The sequence below is a fragment of the Vollenhovia emeryi genome, unplaced genomic scaffold (assembly GCF_000949405.1).
Source record: "Vollenhovia emeryi isolate VEMERY1.0 unplaced genomic scaffold, V.emery_V1.0 DF939142.1, whole genome shotgun sequence".
Lineage (NCBI taxonomy): Eukaryota > Metazoa > Arthropoda > Insecta > Hymenoptera > Formicidae > Vollenhovia > Vollenhovia emeryi.
Window position 1 is genome coordinate 831201 of NW_011967224.1, and position 23661 is coordinate 854861.

Genomic DNA, 23661 nt, shown 5'->3' on the forward strand with positions numbered 1-23661 from the left:
GACCCTTCTTGCGGCGTAATGAAGGAGTCGTCAACGAGGCCTATCTACACTCAATTAGCGTGATTACACGTTCCCCCCTTTCATCGCCCGGAATACCCCGCTGCGACACCGCCGTGCCGGGAAGGCTGGGGTGTAATTGCGTGACACGCAGTACCGAAGCACGAACGGCGTTTCCGAGATTGAGCGTTGTAAAACCGCCTCCATTACGATCACTTGGCGCCCTAACGAGGCATTTTTTACAGCTTAATTAAGAAATTTGGATCTTTTATCCGGAGAGCGTAGGTGCCGTCTTATCGTAAAGTGTACAATAGGAAAAATGTGTCATAGCATTATGCATTTTATTTTTTTTCTTCTGTCACATAATAAAGCTCACGTTTACGAGTAATTAATAAACTTTAAAGAAAACTCATGCTCTCTTTAAGATTGTTGCACGAAATAAATCTTGGGGACTTTGATGAAACACGATAATCTTCTCTGTTAAAAAGGAAGAAAATTCGACAACTCGTAAGATCGTAATTAAAATTTTACAAGTTTTAATTTAAAGGGTAATTCGAACTTAACATTCGAGTCATATTCCTTCGTAGCGTTTTTATGTCGTAAAAGGAGAGCTTGAGGCTACAGATACCTTTCTCCAGCCTTGCCTGCCACCGCACGGCTTCAAGTTGTACCGGTGAACTTGATTGTTCCCTTGTTCGTCGGTACAGCAGATTTCATTTGGTCCAAGGAACTGATGGACAGACAGACGGATGATGTAACAAATCATGATGTTCGAATGATCGGTCCCTCTGCAAAAGTCTTGCACTAATCGACGACAATAAACAGGAATCCCTATTGCCACCGTTGATTGTACATCTTGAAAATTTCATGGAAACATTACATCATTTGCACAAACGACAAACAGATTAGATGTGGTTGTTTTATAATAATGAAGTATAACATTCAGCATATCATAATTATTTTGTCGCACCGACGTTGTAATCAAGAAATGAGCGAAATCTTGATACGTTGGCAATTACATACACGGAAAAAAATGCTATTGAATTTAAAAAAATGAAGTCGCTTGAATGAAACGTTAACGTCACGGGCTGCCACAAACAAATAGTTCGCTCAATTGTATTTGCCGTGGATTTTAATTTTAAGCATAATTTTAAGCAACTAAATATCCAGATTATTAGGACGACTCTGATGTTTTTCATTCACTAATACTAATGTCGTTACAACGATTTTATTTCAATTACACCAATATTGTTGATACATTTTTTCCGTGTATATCTTGTTACACTGATAGCTAACCAAATGCATTTTTGTTTCACTTTCGTCGACATTATGTAGACAAAGATATCGTAACATGTGTCCCTTGCGAACGACATCCTACCCGTGATCGCGCGAAACGACTGATTAAGATTCGCGTAAATCCCATTAGGGTCTAATGCCTAAAGTGTAATATGTACTATATTTATTTGGGGTCCTCGGTATAGAAGCCCGGTCTTGATGACATAGCGGGGCACATGGTAGAGACAGTTTATAGATGACACATCCTATCGTATACGCGCAATATGTTCTACATGACACATAACGTAATCGTCTTTATTATCTCACGCGCCTCGTGAATATCACACAATAGATAAATTAAACGAATGAATTTTCTTACGTAAATTATTAATTTTTTTACTGTAATAGGAAATTCTTTTTCGACGAAGCGAAAGCGTGAAAAGCGTCTAACAATAACAGTAATACTGTGATAATAAAAGAAAGTGAAATGGATAAGATAAAGTGATAAATCGCGATAGCAACTGCAAAATGTATTTCTAATAATTCAGGCTATAATCGACGTCTCTAATAGTATAACGCTAAGATATATTTCACGAAATATAGACAGTTGCGAATGAATACTGCGGCTGGTATCGGTATACATAGGTATGCGTCATTTATAGAAGCTCCTCATAAATATTCGCCACTTTACAGCGAGGAGAGAAGCGCGGTAGAGGGGCGCCCGAGCAGGATATCTCTCGGAAAAATATGAAATGGCTCTTTAAGACTGTTACTGCCAGGATCAGAACATTCAGGGGCAGATGGGGAGTTGTTCGCTTGCTCCTCATAACGCGTAACATCGGTCGAGGAGTTTAAAAAGCTATTTCACGGCGGCAGGGTGCATCTGTTTTGAAAATCTCGCGATTTTAAGAGACACGGGGGAAGACTCCGGGAGTGGGAGGGGGGGGGGGGAGAGACTCGACTTGTCAGCCGTTTTGAGGGTTCGCGCATCCCCGAATCTCCTCGGTGTCGCACCCTAAAAATTATTGGACGCACCAAGAGCCCTTGTTACCGCGTCAGAGTATACTTTGCGGAATCGGCTGTCAACGCCAGCTGCCAAGATCGGCCGCAAAAAGTTTGCCGTTTTGCGGTCATACATGCATCGCGTCTGGTCAGCAGTGAGCGGGGTGCGATATTAATTTAAGGAGATCTCCTCTCGCACTTTTTATAAAATCATTGAAAAGAGATAAATCAACGCGAGCCGCGTGTTGCGTTTGAGTTAAAAAAAAACAATGGAATTATAACTTTGAGCTTCGATTCTTTTATAACTTTTATATCTGTAAATATTTCATAGACTCCTAAAAGGAAGTAATTTTCATAAAATGTTTGTTGTCCTGCGTGTGTCGCAGGAAATATCTGGAGCACTGAATATTCTGAATGACCCAGTAGGAAACAGGAATATATTAAATTAAATGCAGACGTAGACGCGCTTATGAAGCCCATAAGGGAGGCCTAATGCTTACACGCGGATTCAGATTAGGTTGAAGAATTATGAAGCGAGTTAAATCAGCGGCGAGATTAGATCGGTAGGCACTGTTATCTACCGCACTCTCCGTCGCTCCCTCCAGTTATTTGCTACATTAAGATAAGAATTGTCTGGCTAGCGTCGAATTTGCGCTAACTTATAAGCGCGGTCGAAGGACAGGCAGTGCGCGCGAGTTGTACATATTATTACAGATAATTCCGAACAAGAGTACATTCCGCCACGAAAGATTTATATTCCCTGAAGGATCGTCTACAATTGATGAAGTAAGCCTGGCGTAAGAAGTAAGAGTACGAGTAAAGAAATGAATCATTTCCATTTCTTATACTCTCGGCGAATTAGAGCGCGGTTCGACCGGTGCTGTAAATATTTTAAAAAAGTATGCCTGTACTTCAGCTTTTACACTGATAAGTAAAGGTTATGGTTTTCTTCTTACTGCTTGCTTCCAACGTAGACGGTCCTTAACGCAACAAATACTTTTTCACGCGATACGCCGCGATCTTCTACCGCGTTTCTCGACGAGTGCACGCAATCGCGCTTGAAAATACGAGAGACATGTCGAGAAAGAACGCCGGTTCATCGATCGGTGAAAAGTAGACGGCGTTACGGTGCGTTTTATCGAAGGAAGGGTCAACTGACCATCCGACCGTCCGAGCGTAAAGGTATTCAACAGCCAGCTCCGAAACGTTACCGGGGGGGGGGGGGGAAATCCTCCAAGGGGTGCTCCGGTACGGCACACCGGGCGCGGAAGAAAAGACCCTTCCGGCCTTTCCAAGATCGCGCAGAGTGCGATACCTCATTTCCTTATCTTTAACAGGCCGTTACTTCTCCGTGCTTCGTTTCTTGACGTTCTTTTATCTGTATACCCGCGGGAAAACGCGCCTACCCTCGCGCGCAATTGGCATATACTCTGCCTTTGGCAAAAGAAACCAATTAGAATCATCCTGACTATAGGGTGGCACCAAATATCTCCCAACGCCGTTTTAGCGAAACTAATATTGATACCTGTTAACTGTGGGCCGAATTGTGTGCAAAGTGGGATAATTAGCTTATTTTATGAGCAACGCCGGTATTTTTAATATAGTTGTAACGATAAAGACACTTTTGTAAAATGACGTCGACTGATCTAGTGACAGGGGCTTACGGGAAATAGCGTGGTTGTATTATTGCTTGTTTCTTTCCAAATCCAAGAGTACCACGTTAGAGAGTATGAACCGGAGAATCGAATGATGGTATTGCAATTAAACGTCGAAACACAATGTCAGCTAAGTATTGACAATTAATTTAATAGTAAGCTCACAAGTAGGCCATATTAGGAACGCGTTTAAAAAAATGGCACTTTCCAATTCGTTACAAAATTTGCGAAGAAAATCAAGTTAGCAAACGCTTACATTTTCCGGTTGGTGACAAATAAAGTGATGTCTGTCCGTCATTTTAAGCTCTATCAGAACTTTTCTCGACCATTTTTGTGGCCACAGGGAACCAAAAATAATTAGGGTAGGCGATATTTGGTGCCACCACCTCAATGCGTTTATTCATTTGCACAATGATTCTTCAGGATAAAGTATTCCAATGTAAAATAATAGATTTTTGTCTCGAGATTCTCCTGAAAATATAACTCGAATCACACCATCGCGACGCAGTCATACAAAAGCAACGAATGATCGAACGGCAGGATCGCAAAAGGCGTATCAACAAGATACGATACTTGAAAGCAAAAATCATCAGTCAGGCCGAAGATCTCCGGAGGGTGATGTCCGTCTGGTGTTCGCCCGCCGGCCAATAACACCCCATTCACCCTCACCGAGTCACACACCCCGGAATCCAAAGTCGTCGCACCCGGTGAAAAATGATCTTCCCTAAATTGCTCGCTTACATGATAAATATACTGCTCTCGGCGTACATATTGCCGTATACGTAAGAAGCGTGTCGCCTCGATGTGCCGTTTGCAGACTACATTTAAAAATGTTACTCCAACCTTACGTTACTTTTGTAACGCGCGGGCTATTTAAAAAACTGAAATTAATGAATGCCTTTTCAGCAACTAAAATCACTTATCTCTGTTACTCGTTCACATATGTAACGTTACAACTGCCCAGATAACACACACAGCTCTTTGAATCTTTTTCTGGAATGCAAATATTCTTAATTTCAGAATATTCCAATCGAATATTCTACACTGATAAAAGAAATGTAATAATTAAAATTAATTTGCTTAATATAATACACAGATTTACTTGAAAATTGATATTTTTATTGAAATAGAATAAACCTTTTGCTTCAGTAAAAGAAATAATTTTAAGTAAATCCATTCACTTAGTTTAAAAAAATTTTTCTGTCAGTGTATAAATACATGTAGGTTATTACAATTCGAAATCGTATATTCATAACAAAGAAGAACGTTTTTAGAATATTCGTCGAGAATGTCTTTGAAATATTCGTTCAGAATAATTTTTTAATACTCATCGAGTTTATGTATTGCACATTGTTTATTGTGTAATACACTTATCTTATGCAAAAGGCGGTGAAACCTGTGATCATACCATGTATAATCGCTATATTCGACAGATTATTCTATTCATATTCGAAAAAGATTTATAGTAGTGTCAGTCGAATGTTCCACGCGAACATAAAATACATATATAAGAATGACCAATGGAATATTTCAAGTATTCTTGAAGAATATTCTCAAAATCACAGGAGTGTCTTGTGCTATCTGGGTGCATTCACATATATTACATCTTTCGTATCTGGCAAAATCGGATAACGTTTGAATTTCATTTGCATAATTAATGGACAAGTGTGCATTATGTCTGGCGCGTTTGTTGCTATCCCCGATGTCGCGGGAGAAAGATGTTGAGAGCCGTAGAGTACCGTTACGCCACCCTCGATACTGTTACCCCGAGAGAGAGAGATCTGATCACCGTTCCGATCTCGGACGTCTTAAGAGAGACGTAAGGAACTGCAGCGGGTATAATATAATATATTACCGGACGCATTGCACGCCGTTACCCTGCGCCCTGAAACGGGTAGTCGTGCTCGTAAAAATAGAGATCGCAGGGCAGATGAACGAGGCGGTAACGGATTCTTCTACCGCCGTATCGCCTCGCGCCGCTCCGAACCAAACTATTTTACGACGCCTCTCGTAGCCGTACCTTTTTCCACCCCCGTGTCCCTCGCGCGGATCGGACGAAACGCACGCAACGGAAGCGGCGCAACGAAACGAGGAGGCGCGTTTCGAGCAATATTTTTTACGAGCTTTCGTAACGTTCCAAATTTTCTCTGAACCACCGCCGAGGTGCCGCTGATCCTTGCCCCGGGGATACGGGGGGGGGGGGGCACGAATGCGAGCGCCCAATAAGCGCGATACAGAACGCGGTAGCAATAATTTTAATATATAGCAATCGGATCCGCGTGGTACAAAGCACCACCACCGTGCGGTTTTGCGGCTGGACGGTCCGATGCGCGGCGTAACGAGGAAATGGCGCAATTTTCAACTACACACCAACAAGCCTAATGTGTATTATGTGCGTATACAAGCGGGAGCCGTGAACGGATCGCGATGCGAGACCGTGTATATGCCATTGTGCCCGGGTAATTCTCGATATCCTGCCGTGGAAACGGCGGGGCAGGGACCACGGGGCATCAGGACGCGCGCGGGGGGATCGTAGATCGATTGCCGGGCATACCAATCATTGCCGTAATACCCGCGGCATCGATGACACCTCCGCTATCCTCCTCTCTCTCTCTCTCTCACCCGTTCCTTCCCCTCGACTGGCGCGAGGCGCGCATGCCTCGGCTCGGCACGGCGATTCCCTTCCCTTATCTCGTACGAAACTTGTACTCGGGACGACTCGAGCTCGACGACGGGGTCAGCGGAGCATTGACGGAAAAAAATCGTCGTCGGGATCGCCGCAAGAATAACGAGATCGCGGCCAGCGATCGTCTTATAAACGGAAGCTCGTCTTGCGGAACGAACGTCCCGTACGCGAGGCGTAATGTCCCTGGCATTTGAAAACTTTTTTTTTTTTCATTTATACGCACGATTGGAAATCGTGTCAAGCCGGGCTTGTACGCACGTCTCTCGCTCTGGCGGCTTAGAGGAGGCTCCGCGGGAAATGTGTGCCTCGCTCGGATCGGTTCTGTATCTTTTCTCCCCTTCTTCCTCCTCGGCGCCGCTTTCCTCCGACGCTGCGTTAGTTACGACTCGGGCTTCCGCACCCCCGCAGAAATCATAATTTAGCAATTATCTCCGTGATCTCTCCGCGTGGCCGACTGTCGAGCTTCGTTCATTTTCCGCGTGAAATACATACTAAAAAAAAAATAGTCGGCGACAGTGTTTGATAAATCGCCTACGTGTCGACGATTAAATTGCAAGTGATACTACGTGGAGATACACATTTAAAAAAAAAATAAGCGAGAGGCACATATCTCGAACGTAAAATGCCGAGTAAAGTGTTAAATTAATAAAGTTAGGGGAACGGGATTTGGCAGACGTTGGCGAAGGCACACGAGTCCTCTCCACGCGTATATATTCAACATCTTGCGTCGCGACGCGGCTGAGAGGGTGGAACGACGTTCGTTAACGCGTTTTCAGCGGTCTGGCACCGATCGGTGTGGGTGCGGTCGTATATTCCCTGCCTCTTCGTTCCCATTTCAATCTCCAATACCATTCATGCGTTTTGATGTAACCACCTCGGTGACGACGTGGACGTGCGGTTGCGTGCGCGCGCGCACACGCACGCACGCACGCACGCACGCACTCACGCATCGCGTACAAGCTCATAAACAAAACGAGCGCGTTTTATTGGAATGTCAAAGCGGAATATTGGTATTCTTCGCGAGGACTCCCCAAAATATGTACGTCCGCGAGTTGCATGCTAATGACCGATGCGGGAACTCGCTGTGGCGAGTATCGGGCCTCTCCTCTCCTCGCATCCGGTTGTCAGCGCGAGTCGTTAGATCGCCGTCGCCATGGCGGCTTGATAGCCGCCTGGAAACTCACCTTTCCATTCTAACTTTAGCTCCTTCTCGCACCGAGAGCGAGCGTCTCTCCCCTTTTCGTCCCGCGTGGAGATCGCGCGAACGGCTGAGAAAATCGCTCCTCCGAAACGGCCTCGATATCGCGTCCGGCTAGCCCTCGATCGTACAAAGCGGACCCCGATTCGGTGTATTTTATTCGTTCTTAATAATCGCACCGTACGTATACATGACTCGACAATGCTTGACGATTTTGGGCTGTCATTTTTTACGGACGAAGCGCGGCGCCGCGCCATGCGGCCGAAGCCACCTCTGACGCAACTTACATAACGAGCCAGGCATTCCTTTTGCAACAGTTTCGTTGATGCGCGTGGCTGATGACGGCATTGCGATCCGACGTGTCGTATTAAAATCACCGAAATCCGAGTCAATTTCTTCCCTATTTAAAAAAAAAAGCGTGCTTCAGTCGTGTAGAGACCCTGTAGTTAGAGACTGGCCATAAGAGAGTTCGTCAAATTTCTACGAGTGAGATAGAAACATTTCACTTTTCTGCGATCGTAGAATCGTAGAAGAGTGAGATAGCCTGTGTTTCTCTCTCACTCGCAGGAATTTGACGAACTCTCTTACGGCCAGTCACTGATTACATGGTCTCTACAGTCGTGTGATTTGCAGCTGTCATACCACGCGAATTCTCAGAGAGAGTAAATGGCGCGCGCTTGTATTGTCTGGTAAATAATAAAAATATCGTAATACGAGTCCATCGACGCGGTGGTCCAGTAGACGTAGCGCGTATGACTGTTCGGTCCGGCGTGCATAAATCGCCGCGTGCAGTTTCCCCAGTCTCAGGGGAACTTGCCGAAAGAAGCGTTTTATCATAAATATCGGCACCCTCGACTGTAGGCAAAACCCACCGTATTGCCGTGCATTATGAGCGTGCGATCGGTACAACGAGTTCGCGTGACACACAGCAAGGCCGAGAGAGTCGAATTTATCAATTAACAGAGATACAAATTTACTTCCGCGACGACAAATTGTTCTTACGGCGACTCCGGTCGAATCGCCGGATCAACGTAGCCGCCTCGAGAAGCACAAGAGAGGCCCGGTAAGACCGATATATTACGACGCGATAAGCATCGTGCCACGCGACGATAACGATCTTAGGTCACGGTCCTGCCGCCGTTTACGTTATGTCAATCCTGCGAAGCGACCACTCGCGATAACGATCTCTGTGTTTCTCCCGCACAGGTGGTGAATCTCGAACAGACCTGTTTCGCCGGTTCTTCTTTCCCTAAACGCAACCGTTCGATCGACGGACCGTCGATCGCAAAACGCGAAGCGATCGTAGAACAATTACGCGAGTATCGCTCGTCGAAATTGGCTGTTACGACTGGAAATCACGGGCGCGCGTAAACAAACTGCCTTCCAGGTTTGATTAAGATATTAGGGGGTCAACGGAGAGACGGACCGCTCTCTTCCCCTCCGACCCGAATCGGTAGGTATTAGCGACGGCGATACTTAACGTAATTGTCGTAACCCGATCCTGTATGGTAATGAGCGTAGGCGAGAGCGGGTTAGGCGCCGAGCGAGGGAATGTTTAACCTGCTCGTCGGGGACGCGTATTGTTATTTTAATGGGCATTATTTGATTTTAAAGTTCAGTGAATGCCAGTGTGTTCTTGAAGGGGGATGTGATTGCCTCGCCGATAGGGTCCCGGACCCTGTTATTTCCCTTCCCCGAACCCCATTTTCCACCGCTGGTACGGCTGCTGCCCTTGCCCGCTTGTCAATCTACGCCACGGCACGCCTGAAAGTCCAAAAATTGCCATGTTCTCTCGGACGTGCGCAAGAATGCAGGGCTATCGCGCGGAAGGATGTGCGCTACGAAAGAACAATTCTTTTCTCCCCGATCGAAATTCTTGCACCGCCGCCGCGAGAGGGCAAGCGGAGCTCCTCCGCCCTAAAAGAATCGCTTTTCTCCGCTCGTCTTTTATAACGAGCGGTAACAAGTACATTTTGATACAGACCTTTCGATACAGAGAAATATTTAGATATCAAAATACCCGGTAACTAATGCGTTCTGCAAACACTGGCGAGAAATGGCTAGATAGAACGCGGCTGCTTTCTTCCTCTAAATTAGCGACGGACTAGCAAAGGTCTGCGGGATCGTAGCCCCCGCGCGTATACCGGTTGATTTGCTACAAAGGGGATGAGATAGACGGAAGCGAAGGGGGACCGAACCACTAAACTCGCGTCTAGTAAATAGAATCTAATCAACTCCAGTTGCGGCCGATCGGTCAGATTTCCAGTCAAAGTAGCCTCCATCGACGTCGCGGAACGTCTCTCTCTCTCTCGGAGACAACGAGATCGTTCCGGATGGCGTTAGGAACGTCACGTCGATGAAATACGCGTGTAACCGACGGTGACGGAACGTGGCGTTGAAGAGGGAAAAAAAAAGGTAATATCTCGACAAGAATGTGCACGCAGCCTGCGTCGAGGAAGCAACAACGCGGAGGACGAAGAGATTACTCCGGCCTGAACGAAGTCGGCAAGGCATAATTAAGTAGCGCGACAGGGAGGGTGCCGGAACGGTGTAGCTACGAGCGCTCTTTTTTTTTCCGGAGGCACTAGGGCGAACGGTTTTTTCCTTTAATGTTAAAAAAGTTACGCTGATATGTGTGCGTGCGCCGACGGTAGGAGAAAGCAATTTGTTTCGCTAATCTTTCTCGACGACAGACGTAATTGAAACCCCGACGCAATTATGAATCGCGGGACGAGGGGACGAGCCTTACGCGCGCCCGCAGCCCCGCTTCTTTTATTTTTAATACGTTCGGCGTGCGTAAGGTAATTGATAAACGATCAGTCTAAGTCTGTCCGCAATCGGTAATCGTATCAGTTTTCGATGAAGTCACAGTTCGCAGTTGGCGTTCGGTGATTCCAACGGAAAATTTGGGGTTTCTAGAGAAATGACGAGCCATAAAGCGTATCGTCGACGATTACGTATCGTTATTATCGATTGTAATAATGCACGCTTGGAAAGTGTATGAACAGCAAAGGCCGTAAATTTGAAAGGTAGTAAATTTCTAGAAAAGGACAAGATTCATTAAGTGAAAACCGATGGCGAAACGAGCTTAGCCATTACGAGGCGCGCGACGGAAGCGTCGCGGGCGGGCGGGCGGAGAGCGAGCCACCTCGAAATATTTCACAGGGACTTATCTCGCGGGAGTTCTCGCTATCGGCCAACTTTTTAACTCTATTTATTTCGCGCGGCGGTGCGAAGATTCATTCGGTTGTTATTATTTATCACCGCCCTGCCGCGCGGCGCGGCGGCAGCCGGGAGTCTTTCCAACCGAGAGGGTGGTGAGCAATAATCGCCAACAATAAACGCGAATCGCACTTGATTATTATGATTGTCCGACTCCTTTCTGTAGCACCCTCAAATAACTTCGTTTCTCGTTAGTAGCCAGGCTCCCCTTATGCCGTGGCGAGCGGAGGGAGAATTTGGCACGAGAGGCGAAGACGGGAGTAGGCGAAGCCGGAGGGAGGGTCGTCGGGGAAAGACGGCAGGAGGATAAGATAGGGACGCAAGGAGGGAGAGCGGGCGCGTTTCCGTTTGCGAGACCGTAAGGTCGGGAGGGTGAATGACAGCGGTGCAATTTGAAAAATTACGGGAGCCGCATACGCTTACGTATACGTTAACCCCTCGGATACCCCCGATATCTCCCGTGTGCCCCGTGGCCAAATATCCCGCGCTTGCCCTTTTGATCCGCGACAGTGTCGGGATACCTCTGTGCTTTCTACTTGCAAACGCAATTCATGTATTCGTTAAACGGGAAGGATTCTCTTAGAATAACGTGACAATAAACGCTTCTGTCTCTCCTTTATCTCAGGTTTGTATTAATCGCATGTCGTACTCTCTGAAAGCCAGCCAGTGAGTCATCACTGAAAACAATGAATAGTCACTGATTTGCAGTTATAAATATACTACTGAAAATCGCAGTGGCGTACTTATAACTGTAAATCAGTGACTACTCACTGTTTTCAGTGATAATCCACTGATTGACTTTTGGAGAGTAGGAAGACTCCGCATACTTTGGGACAATGTAACAAAACGATGAGATTATTTCGCGTCGGGTTTCTCAAGATAAAAGATGAATTATTTATATCTTTCGCGTCGAGAACTGAAACATCTCCCTTATTCAATTAGATTCGAGTATATGGAATACAAGAAAGGACCTGATTTTGGAAATGTTGATTCGAAAAACCCCGCGCTCGACGTAACTGGAGGGTTAAATGATAATCGACGCGAACGATACCCGCTCGCCGGTTCGTTTTATACGTCGCGATATTATCTCTCCCCGTTTCTACTGGTAATCAGTAACCGCTGCTAACTGGCGCAACACGCGTAACCGCTTAGAGGACACGTGCATCCTCGCGCGCAAGTCGGGCGCCCGGTCCTCGCTCTTGGAGGATCGGTCGCGATCGTAATCTTTCTGTCTCAGGTACGCGCGTTTGCTACGTGTTGGTCGGAAATCCTCGATTACACGGAGGCGGCGGCGGCGGGCCAGTTTATTACGAACACGTGGGAGGACTTGGCGCGCACGTAACACCGTAGGTAATACGTGTACACCCGAAGCGGAGGCGGTCGGCGGTAACACCATAAGATAGGGTCTCATTATTGTCGGTACAGTGTTCCTAAATTGCCGCCCCGAGCCGTGGTAGACGACCCGGGAGCGAAGCGCCGGGTCTCGCACGACTAACTAACGGTGGACCAATTAACTTTCAATTAGAGAATGGAGATAACTCTTATCGCGTCCGCGGGCCCGCGGGAGAGCGGCGGCTTTTAATGGGGCCCTTCTTTACCCGACGGCCGACGTTTATGCGTCCGCGCTGATACATTGTCCCGGAAAGGGTTAGATACGGATCGTTATGTACGTAAAAGCGATATTATCCGATTGAAGGAACGGGCGATTAACCGGCGAGTTAATGCGGCTCCCAGCCCGCACTTGGCGCGAGTTTGCGCGAAACTCATCCCCGCGGTCGTCCCGATAACGCTCGCGGGCGCTTATCGTCTACATCCGCGCAATTATCGCCGGTTCGACAGAGTGGGTACACGGGCGCGCGGAACGGCGCCGGTTTCTCAATTGATGCACGCCGTTCTTCTGCCACAGAGAAAGCGATTAATCAAGGGGATTAGCGCGTGACGTACCTTAGACAATCGCGACGAGCGTTACGTTCGTTCGGATAAGCGAGCCATCGAGGAGGCAACGGGCGCGGGACATCCATATGTATGATTATGAGAACGGAGTTATCACCGAGGCTCCCGGCTAGGAACACAGCCCGCAGCCAAGTTCATATTTGTGCATTACGCTCACGTGCAACGATACAATAAGGAATCCTTCGTATCGGGGATGCATGCTAAGTACACGCAGCAAGCTCGTCGTATCTAGCAATGCCGATGCGTCGTCGTTCTCCCCCGTACCTAGGCTTCGATCCGTCTCTCCTACCTGCCGGATTCTCGTCGCCCGAGCCTAGAAATAAGCGAGGGACCCTAGGAACGAGCGATTTCTGAATGCGAATAGCCTAAACGATACGAAGTTTCCGAACGCGATTTGCGATCAACTAGGGACACCCGCGCACATATTTTTTCTTCGCGGGAAAAATGTTGGTACTTGTAACCAGAAAATTAAGGAGGAGAAGTGGGATAAAGTTCCGAAAACTGTCCACGTCTTGTTTAGATATTCTTTGATAAAAATATTTTGAATGACTTCTTCTTTCTAAAGGTATAAAACGAAAATGGTCGATCTCCACCTGTCAAAATTGTCCATGTGTCAAAAACGAGCCGAAGAACATTGGGTCTGTTTTTTATTACTGCACTCCTGAGTGCTACTAGTGCACACTGGTGCAATGAGTTGGAATGAGAGGTAATCTATTTGTTTCATTTTAACTTATTGCACTAGTTCAGTAGTGCAGTAATAAAGAACAGTCCTATTATACACCTTTAGTCTCTGTCTCGCTCGCTTATTCTGGCCTCACCATTTGAATAGAGCGCATGGTGGGTCCATTTACACTACGTCCATGGAATCAATGCATTTCCAAGTCTTTTTGAAAATGCACTCGATCGAATCGCTCCAAATTTCTTTCGTTGCAAGGTTCAGACGACCGGGAATTATGAGAGGAACGGAAAGTGGTGGATTTAATTGACAACTCCTTCTCGGCGGTTCGAATCACAAGATATAGTCATTAATGATATTTCTTTGCGCGTATCGCGAAACATTACAAAGTCGCGTACGCGCATATGACGAGTTCGTAGACATCGCGGACATCCGTTAGGAGATGTGAAAGTCCCGGCTTCCATATGCACGAGGCGAATATTGAAAGGCCTGCTCGACACCTCGCGGCGCCGACATCATGGCGAATAATGCTCGCCGCAAACGTTGTCTCTTAGTGTATGGAAATTCTCCAGGTTTTATTCTCGATAACGCATCCACATGGTAATTTAACGACTAGAATTCACCGAGTGGCACACAGTTTCGCCTGGATTAATGATTTAAGTATAGTACGATATATCAACGGTAGTCTTCAATGGGAAAAATATAGAAACGAAAATTACGCAAAAAAAAAGAAGAATCTTGCCGGAACGGTACGCGGCATCCTCGATGAAGAGGAACGAGGTTGCATCGTATCGCGTCGCATCGCGTAACGCGGGAGAGAGGGGGGGAGGGGGGAGAGGGACGAGAGGGGGGGGGAAGAAGGAAAGAGAAAGAGATGGAGCAATGTCAGGTCGAGGAGTGGAACATCGCGGCGAGAGCGTCGAAGACGAGGACGACGAAGACGACGACGAGGACGACGTCGACGAAATAAGGCAGGGTGAGTGGGCGGACGCGCGTCGCGCCGGAAAGCAGCATCGTTCGTCGAGCAGGGCGTTTCGTGGGCGGGATAACTCCGCCCGTTATTCGGCGCACGCTCCCGTTATTCACGTACTCTCCCGACTCCTTCGTCCTCCGCGCTCTCTCGGTGCTCTCGGCCCGCGACGTCTCGCTCGTCGTGGACGGTACAGTCCCGTCTAGCCGCTCGCTCGATCACAAAGCTGAACAACGGCGGTACACGGGCCGTTTCGCGTAGCTCCACCGCGCCGCTCGTCCACCCTTCACCGCGCGTTCCCCGGGATTCGATCGGGGGTGCGATCGGCCGACGTCGGGGAACGCACCGCGACTACGTGAATGACCGCTCTCCGGACGGTACCGAGTGCCAGTTCGCGTGACAGTTTGTGTACCGTCAACAGCACGGGGGTGGTGAACAGTGGTGGTCGCGGGAGACCATCGGACAGACCGTCAGATAAGTGAAGATAAGTGAGCGAAGCGACACTGAAGAAATGTTGCCGTATCAGGTGGCCATGGATTACGGGGGCTTTCAGCGACAAAGCCCGGTCGGGGTCGGTGTCGGTGTCGGTGTCGGCGGACCCCATCAGGGGGCCGCTGGGGCGATCAACCTCAACCCCGCGTTCACGCACTCCTGGTTCGTACCGGCGGACCTCTGTGTCCCGTACAAACAGAGTCAGGGTCCTCTCCTCGAGCCAGGGCATGTTGTTTCTCTTATACTTATTTCTCTAATTACGTATTATGCATAATAGTTATCATAAACGTCACTAATCTTGGACGGCGATCGACCCGCGATCCTTACGATCCGACACGAGCACCTTCGCGTATTGGATCTGACCGTTCGATAGACCGTTAGATCTAAAGATCGACCACTTGGGTCGATTCAATTTGTCAATAATTTGTCAACAATTGCCGGGAAATTCGTCTCTATTTTTACAATTGCGAAGCGATGCCTGTTAACAAACAGCAGCGTAACTCGAAGTGCTTTACGCGCCGGGCGCTTTGACTTCTACAGTCATCCTTAAAAAGACGCGTGCGATCTCGAGACTCGCAGCCGCTTAAATCCCGATATATATCATGTATTATTTATGTCACTTAACGTAACCACGTCCCGCGTGTTCGACAAATTACGCAGGTACGTCTGACGAGGAGCGGTTGACACCGAGAATTTCCGCGGCCCTTCGGAAATCGGATGAAAGGGCCGCCCGTAGTACAGGGTACGGTCCCAAGAGAGCTCTGTCACAGTGAGTGGATAATGGGAATGGTGATGGGTGGCGGTAGGTATAAGGCGCAAGGGTGGTAAACCAATGGGGCAGACGAGTACGTCACGCCGCGGCCGTAAACCCGATGTGATATCGGAGGAACGCTGATGCTGACGGGGCAACCGGGGGAGCCGTCAACGTTACCTTTCGCCCTTATCTTCCTTCCAATATATACCTCTATTTTGATTTTCCGACGTCGCCGGTAACGAACTGGTCGCGCCAGTGCAATTTCGACTAGTCTTAATCGCCGTCACTACCGTTGACCATCGTGGGGGCTGAGGAAAGTCTGCGTAACTTATTTTCTTACGCTCAGTAGGCCGAGTCGTTATTACGCGCTCGTATCCCGCGACTCTTAGCACCGTAGTTTAGCCGACAAAATTAGTAGAGCAAAATTCACGAAACTCGTACGTCAATTCGATCATTTTATTTTATTTTGTTTTTTTACGGAAGAAAACTGCGCGATCTTAAAGGATATAAACGACTCGCTTCGTTTTAATCAACGCTCTAATACGAATCTATTCTAGAGATTATAATATAGCGAAGCTGATGGTCACGAAACAATTAACTTTAACTCCTTGAGATCAGTGACCGCATCATTATATCGGACTTTGGCGACCGTGTCGCGCCAACAAATGCGTCCCGCCGCGCGGCCCCGGGCTCACGTTCCCGGAAGTTAAGACACCGGCGCATCCGGATGCGAGCCACGGACGTGAGGCCTTTCGAAACCCCTTGCTTTCTCTGCCAGCCGACCAAACGTCGGCTACTTAACTTTTCAGTGGGTGTCCAAGTCTCAGCCAATCCGGTTCCTCCGTAGAGTCGCATTATTTTCAAATTTCGGCTAATCAATATTTATCACGTGCAGCCTCTATAATTTTATCTTTTACAATTTTTCTATAATTTTTTTTAACGACGTCGTCAGAAATGCTTGAATTTTCGACAAAATTACGATAAAACTATTACCGAAACATTTCGTTCGTAAACCCGCATTTAATTTTTATTTTCTTCTTTCGTCGCGACTTTTCACTTCCCCAAAGCGACGTCCAAAGATTATTCTTTCCGCGATGGTGATCCCAATCGTACTTAACGGTCAGCTTCACTCGAACATTAAGAAACTGCATTCGCGTCGGAAAGACAAAAGGCACGACAAAGCGCTTCGCGCCGTAAACTGTATTTGATACCGGGGGAGAGTTTGGGGTCGCGTCCAAAATGTAAAGGAAAGAAGAAACAGCTCTTACAAGTGCATTTACCGAAAGTTCTCAGGCTCGACCTCCGCTCCTCCGCATCGGGAAGCTCATCACGTAGACTTTAAGCCCTCCCTTATCTGCGCGTCATCAGGAGCCAACTTCCCTCCGACTCTATCTACCCGCGCTCTCGCCCTCTCGCTGTCGCGCGCACACACCGCCTCTCGACCCTCTTTCTCTACTCTTCCTATTTTTTTCTCTCTCTCTCTCTCTCTTCCTTTTTTCCGTTTTATTGTAGGTGTGTAGCGCATGCATGCATGCGTACGGCGTGATTTACGTCCGCGGATGCAGCGGGATGCTTTACTGCTCCCGGCGTTATTCTTTCTCCGCTTTCTTTTTTCCTCGTTTCATCCGCTTCCATTCAGATTCCGCTCTGTTCCGTGGAAAGCGTTTCCTTGCTTGCGTCATTATCCACCGTGTCACGATGAATATTAAAGTACAGAGCGTACCCTGTTTCGACTTGCGACGATAGATCGTTTTCGTCGTCGTAAAGGAATCGTATCGATAGATGGGCGCCAACACTTCAGGGCAATCGGGGGGAAAATCATTTTTGAGCGCAGCTTTCCCTTTCCACGTCGTGTTCGACGGCAAGACGCGTCCCAGGCTCATCCTAAGCGTAATTGCGTAACGCCGCGAATTTACACGCGTCGCATTATCCCCTTCACGCACGCTTATAAAACCCGACATGATTCGAGCGTTGCATCATGAATGAAATCGCAGACCGTACTTTGGTCCACTAGAAGCGAGGGATGTACCGTGAATTATTCATGACATCGAATAAGAACGTAAACGACAAAAGACAAGCGCTCTCGATACTTTTTTTTTATAGCGACTTTGCGAAAGGGTTTGCCAACTCGCCGACGTCTTATCGTCTCTCCGGCGACTAACTGCGTCGGACGAATTTCAGAATTCTGGGATTGGCGTCGCTCGGGAAACCTACCGTAGAAATTCTCGTCCAAATCGTCGCAGACCGTAGCGATTTACGATTCCCCGTGCGAATCTAATCGCGGCGCGGTGCCGTAAAACTTATTCTTCGCTCCTCGTTATCGGACGGTCGGCGGAAATGACATTTTTCGCCGTAACGCTACAAAAGCCCGGGCATTCGATAGCTGGCCGGTTTCCCACCCCCCGGTTCCAGGGACCGCGAAAGAAAATTATGTCGAAACTGGAGCCGTAACATTAGGAGCATTGTATTGTTGCGCGAGGCTACGACTCTCCGGGGAGTAGGTTGGAAGGTCCGTTCATCCTTTTCCGACTCACGTTCCTCTTCGACGAGGAACGTGCGCGCGCGCCCACACACACAGACGCACGTACCCACGGACGCGAAAATACAGATGGAACCGGGACATACCCTCAGGTGGTGCTTCGGACCGGCAAATGAATCGTTTAATTGAATTAGTCGATGAGTCCGCGCTACGACGCGCATTATAATTTCTACAGTTGCCGATACCGTTCCCGCTTCCTGCCTTGGCGCCGAGAGGAGTCATATCGAAGAGCTGGGAGACAATCGGCATTGGGGTTGCGAAAGGGTTGCGAAGATTCCCGTTACGATTACGTACCCCGCGATTCCCATGCTGCTCGCTCGGGCAAAGCGATGATCCCCTCGCAAAACAGACATCTCTAAAAGTATTTGTCGAAGAAAGAAAAAAATTTTATCATAAGGAGTTGTAAAATAATTATGATGAGACAAACTCCAAAGAATCCTGCAAATAGCGCAGAAAGCTGCACGAAAGGGCTGCGAGGATTCCCGTTACGATTACATACCGCGCGATTCCCATGCTGCTCGCTCGGGCAAAGCAATGATCCCCTCACATAACAGACGTCTTTAATATTTGTCGAAGAAAGAAAAAATTTTATCATAAGGGGTTGTAAAATAATTATGATGAGAAAAATCCAAAAGAATCCTGCAAATAGTACAGAAGGCTACACGGAGTGACCGATATGGTTACCCATGTCTAATTAGGGTTGGCACAACCCCAATAAATAGTAATATCTGGGACAGCTATATATGTGATTGTTATACCCACATTGGTATGATAAGTAGCGGAGACAACTATATGCGTTTTGTGCAACAAACTTAGTGAATGTTGCAACGCAAAACAATGTAGATGCCTACTATTCGTACGGCAACATTTTAATTTTAGTTGTTTTTGCCCTAGCCGGCCTTTTCGTGTACGAAACGATGGACGAATCTCGCAGAAACGGCTCTTACATTTTTAACACAACTTTCTTTAGAAAAATCACCGTCATTCTTTAGAATAGCACGCTGAGAAAAAATTAATCAGGGTTTGCTAAAAATATTTTGCTGCCATAACTAAATTTCTAAACCACAACACACACGGTTCGCTATCAGCACCTAATACGATAGGCACAGTAGCAAAATATTTAGCTATCACAACGAAATATTAGCTGTCGATATTTGACAACTGAAAAGTTGCCACGCGCAGTTTTTAGCTACGGCAGCTACATTTTGCTCTCCGTACAGGGATCGCTGCTGAACATTTGAGAAAATTGCATTTTAATATCCGTATGTGGCGAGTGTGGCGCAAAGAGATGTGCGCTGTTTAGTAAACAAATGAACGAAAAGATCCGAGTTCAAATCCACGGACACCGCTGGTTTTTTTCAGAATCTCCCGAAGGGAAGTGGCAACCACCGAGAGTATCTTGCCACCCCCTTCAGGGGTATAGCAATTCCAGATCGAAGGTTTTCTTCGGCGAGGTTAGCAACCTACCGAAGACGAAGAAAAACCAAATGCTCAAAGTACCAGAACGAGAACTGGATGAAACAGGCTTTACGCCTAATACACGAGGCAGAAGAAGAAGCATTTAAATCAGACTAACGCATACAAAATGCCACGCTTCTAGATATAAAAGATGTTTTCCGGGAGATAAAAGTCCCTCCGTGCGTCGAATATCCGGGTAGGCTTTCGTATCCCGAATTCTAGTGTGGTAAAACAATGTTGTCCACTTGATAGTTTGTCCGATTATTTCCACGCAACTACCGTTTTTCGTATCTACCGCGCGGTGACGATTCGACGATCCGGGCCGCGCTCGAAGCCGAGAAACGAGGTAACAGAGGGTGGCGAGCATCCGAGGGCGGGAGCTCGTCATAGCTCGCTGCTGAATTATTGATGGGCAGCACTTAGAAAGGCGAGAGGATGTCGAGCACGGTGGCGGAGAAGGCGCTTCCACGGCAATCCACGGTGGTGGCCTTCTCGAGGATCGCCAAGGATATACCGGCATGCGATGGTTGCGCGAGGGACCGCTATCTCCGGTCCCAGGGGACTCTCGGGTCTCGCGAGCCCTCGTCCTACCGCCCTCGCCGCCCAATTCCGACCAATTTGACCGAAAGTTGGACGTAATTTTATTTTCACACGTCTGCAGACGCCGTTCGCCGCGGCGCGGCGAAGCGGCGGTGACCCGGCCGAACGAGGGCGGCTGGCTCGGTGTGCTTAGGCCTCAGCTTCTCTCCGGCTAAGTTCCGTTCCTCCTGGGGAATGGACTCGACACGGTCAAAGGAAACGAAGGAAACTGCGTCTCTCATCCCTCGTATTCTTTATCCCCGCCAATCGGCGTCGGGACCGTCGGCTTTTAATCGCCTCAATTTGCTCCGCGCACACGTGACGGGGAAACGTTCGCTACACGTGAACGTGTGACGCGTGAGGAAAGACGCGAGATCCACAACTTGCATTACTTTGAAATCGATAGAAGCGCGTTATTGTATTATTTCGTTTGAGTAGCCGACAGGAATCGCGATATCAAGCGCCGGCGGGAGAAGTTTAGCGCACGCTCCACTGCAAAATACTCTATCATTTGGCGAACAGCCGCGGAAGGGAGGAATCTGTCATTATCCCTTTGGGACGAAAGCGAAAGCCTGGCCGTGAACGAAACTTCACCGGGGGTCGGAAGGATCGAGTGTCGCGGAATGCCTGTAAAATGCCAAAACAAGATTCTGGCACAGTGATGGCCTATGTATATCGGAGAAATGTCTCTCCTTTTCTCTCTCCCCCCATTCTTTCGCTTTTTACGACTTCCGATCCCTGCTCGGGTGGCAGCGAGAATGGTCATAATGGGTTACCGTCGTGTTGGCGCATTTCTCGTGCGAGGGAGAGACAAAACCCGGGGTGGATGGGGAAAGCGCCATCGTTTTACAGTCGTTAAGCGCAATAGCGAACGAATAAAAATCCCATCGCGCTTCGTATCATTTCGACTTGGAACCACCGGCGCGGCGCTTCCACCAAGCTGGTCCCCGGCCTGCGAACGACGGGAGTTAGTTAATGGGCGAAACTCTTTAACCAATCCGATGCCTTCCTGGGGACAAATCTCGCAGAGTTACGCGAGGGTTTCTCCGATTTACGCGTACTCTTCGATACACCGGGGGTGCTTCCCGCGGGGGAAAAGTTACTCGCCTTACCGTTCCAGATGGAAAACAGCTGGACGGTTAACGCATTAAAAATTGGCATTTGATGGTACACGACGTTGTTTGAATCTCAACGATTCGTGTCGCGCCAGAACGGCTCCGTTGGGCAAGTATTTCGTCGCGATTTAACAAAATGTTCGCGTACGCTCGCGACATCCTGGAAAGTAGCGCTCGACGTGGTCCACCCGCGCCGGTTCTCCGATTCGCCGTCGTCGAAGGTTAACGACCAAGCGGTACCAAGAAACAGCACGTAGATTACGCGCGACACCGTCGTCGTCGCCGTCGCCGTCGCCATTTCCAATTGGCCGGCGTTTACAGTTTAAATGTAAAACCGAGTATCCGAGGGGCCGTCCGTTGGGCGTGGTTACGTTACGCCGATGTTCACTCGCGGATACGTTCGCCGGCTTGTCAGTAAACACGGGCTTCATAGCGCTTGAATAATGTATGCCGCTTAAGCGGCGGCCGCACCGCGACACAGCATCGCCACGCCTCTCCGCCTGTATATCTATTTGCGCGACCGCGTAATTTCAGCTTCTGCCGCGTGTACTTGCGCGAAATAACAGCAGCCCCCGCCTCTGTTATATGTCGCGAGTGCCATTAGAAGACGGGCACTCGGAACGGCAAGTACGGACCTGAATCCACGAGCCGATCGCCGTCTTTCTCTATGGCTAAAACTTGTCAACGAAATCGATAGGCTTTTACGATCGTCTCGCTAGAGCGTTGATCGAACCGCTGGTCTTTTTAAACAATTTAAGCAAATCGAGTCCGCCCCTACGCGAACGATAACATGGGCACTTTTCTGCAATTCCAGTTGGTTAACCCTGCGGACGTTACACGATAGTGGATGTGGACACCTATTTTTTTGACGTGAAGAAAGGGGAAATAAATATAATTGCTCTCCACTCCATATACGCACTTGCTGCATTTCCTTGTATCTTTCAGCATCACGCACAGAAAACAATGTTTTTTGTTTTTCTACAATAGTTGCTCAAAGTTATGAAACAAGTCCCAGAGACGTCACACGGCAGACGGAATTATTCGAGATCTTTTTTTCTCTGGGGACTGTTCTCTGTACATGCGAATCGCGATTCACGATAGCGTCTACTGCAATCCGAAGAGGCGCGCTGCTTCGCCGCTGTAATCGTGCGCGTGTTTGCATTACAGCATCTTGGAGTTGCGCAAGGAGAAGAGCCGGGACGCGGCGAGGTCGCGGCGGGGTAAAGAGAACTTTGAGTTCTACGAGCTCGCAAAAATGCTACCACTCCCAGCAGCCATCACCTCCCAGCTAGACAAGGCCTCCATAATAAGGCTAACGATCTCGTACCTCAAACTACGCGACTTCTCCAGTCACGGCGATCCGCCGTGGTCCCGCGAAGGTCCACCGCCCAGCAAATCCGTCAAAGGTAAGACAATGCGTTACGTTTCATCGGTAACTCGCACGAGGAAAAAAGATTCGCTGGCACAGCACTTTTTGCGCTCTTACAGCGATTGTCATTGGCTGTTGTACACGGGGAGAATCTTCTCTTCAAATTTATCCTGAAAATCATGTAATTGCGGGACAATACGACATTTCAAAGAAGTTTATGAGAGTTTTTCCGAAATGTTACCATACATATTTACTAGTAAAATTTTAAAAAACTTTCATATAGTTCTTCAAAATGCCACGTTGTCCCACGATTACACGATTTTCAGGGTAAATTTTAAAAGAAGATTCTCCATGTATACAGAGTGTTATGTAATATCCGCCTCACCTCTTGTTTACGGATAGAGCGGACCAGACTAATTGTAAGTCGAAAAGTCCTCTACCATTTTGCAATTTTCGCAATAGTTAACGAGTTATTAATTATTAAAAATCGCTGTCTTAACCCAGCCTACCGCCCAATTCAAGCTCAAAGGTAAGACATTGGCCGCGTTCAGCAGACACAACTGTTGAGTGAGCGCTCAGTATGATTGGTTAATACTTTTAGATCCAGCCAATCATATTAAGAAATCGTTGAGCGCTCACTCAACAGTTGTGCCTGCTGAACGTGGCTAATGAGTGCGTTCCGGTAAGACACTACTGCCGTAGCGCCACAGCTTTTCTGCTA

The 23661-nt window shown here is 47.9% G+C and overlaps 1 protein-coding gene across 8 annotated transcripts in view; it reads left to right on the forward strand.

Annotated features, from left to right (window-relative positions):
• LOC105566760 (protein trachealess) overlaps window positions 1-23661 on the forward strand; it is a 96973-nt gene that overhangs the window by 60125 nt on the left and 13187 nt on the right. For 5 of the 8 annotated variants that reach the window (XM_012021020.1, XM_012021021.1, XM_012021022.1 and 2 more), the window contains one exon: window positions 22739-22977. The exons of 2 other annotated variants lie outside the window; for them this stretch is intronic. In XM_012021020.1, coding sequence (XP_011876410.1) covers window positions 22739-22977 — 239 coding nt within the window. Of the gene's footprint in view, window positions 1-14830; window positions 15352-22738; window positions 22978-23661 lie in introns of those variants that run through there. One more of the 8 variants, XM_012021024.1, reaches the window with a different exon arrangement.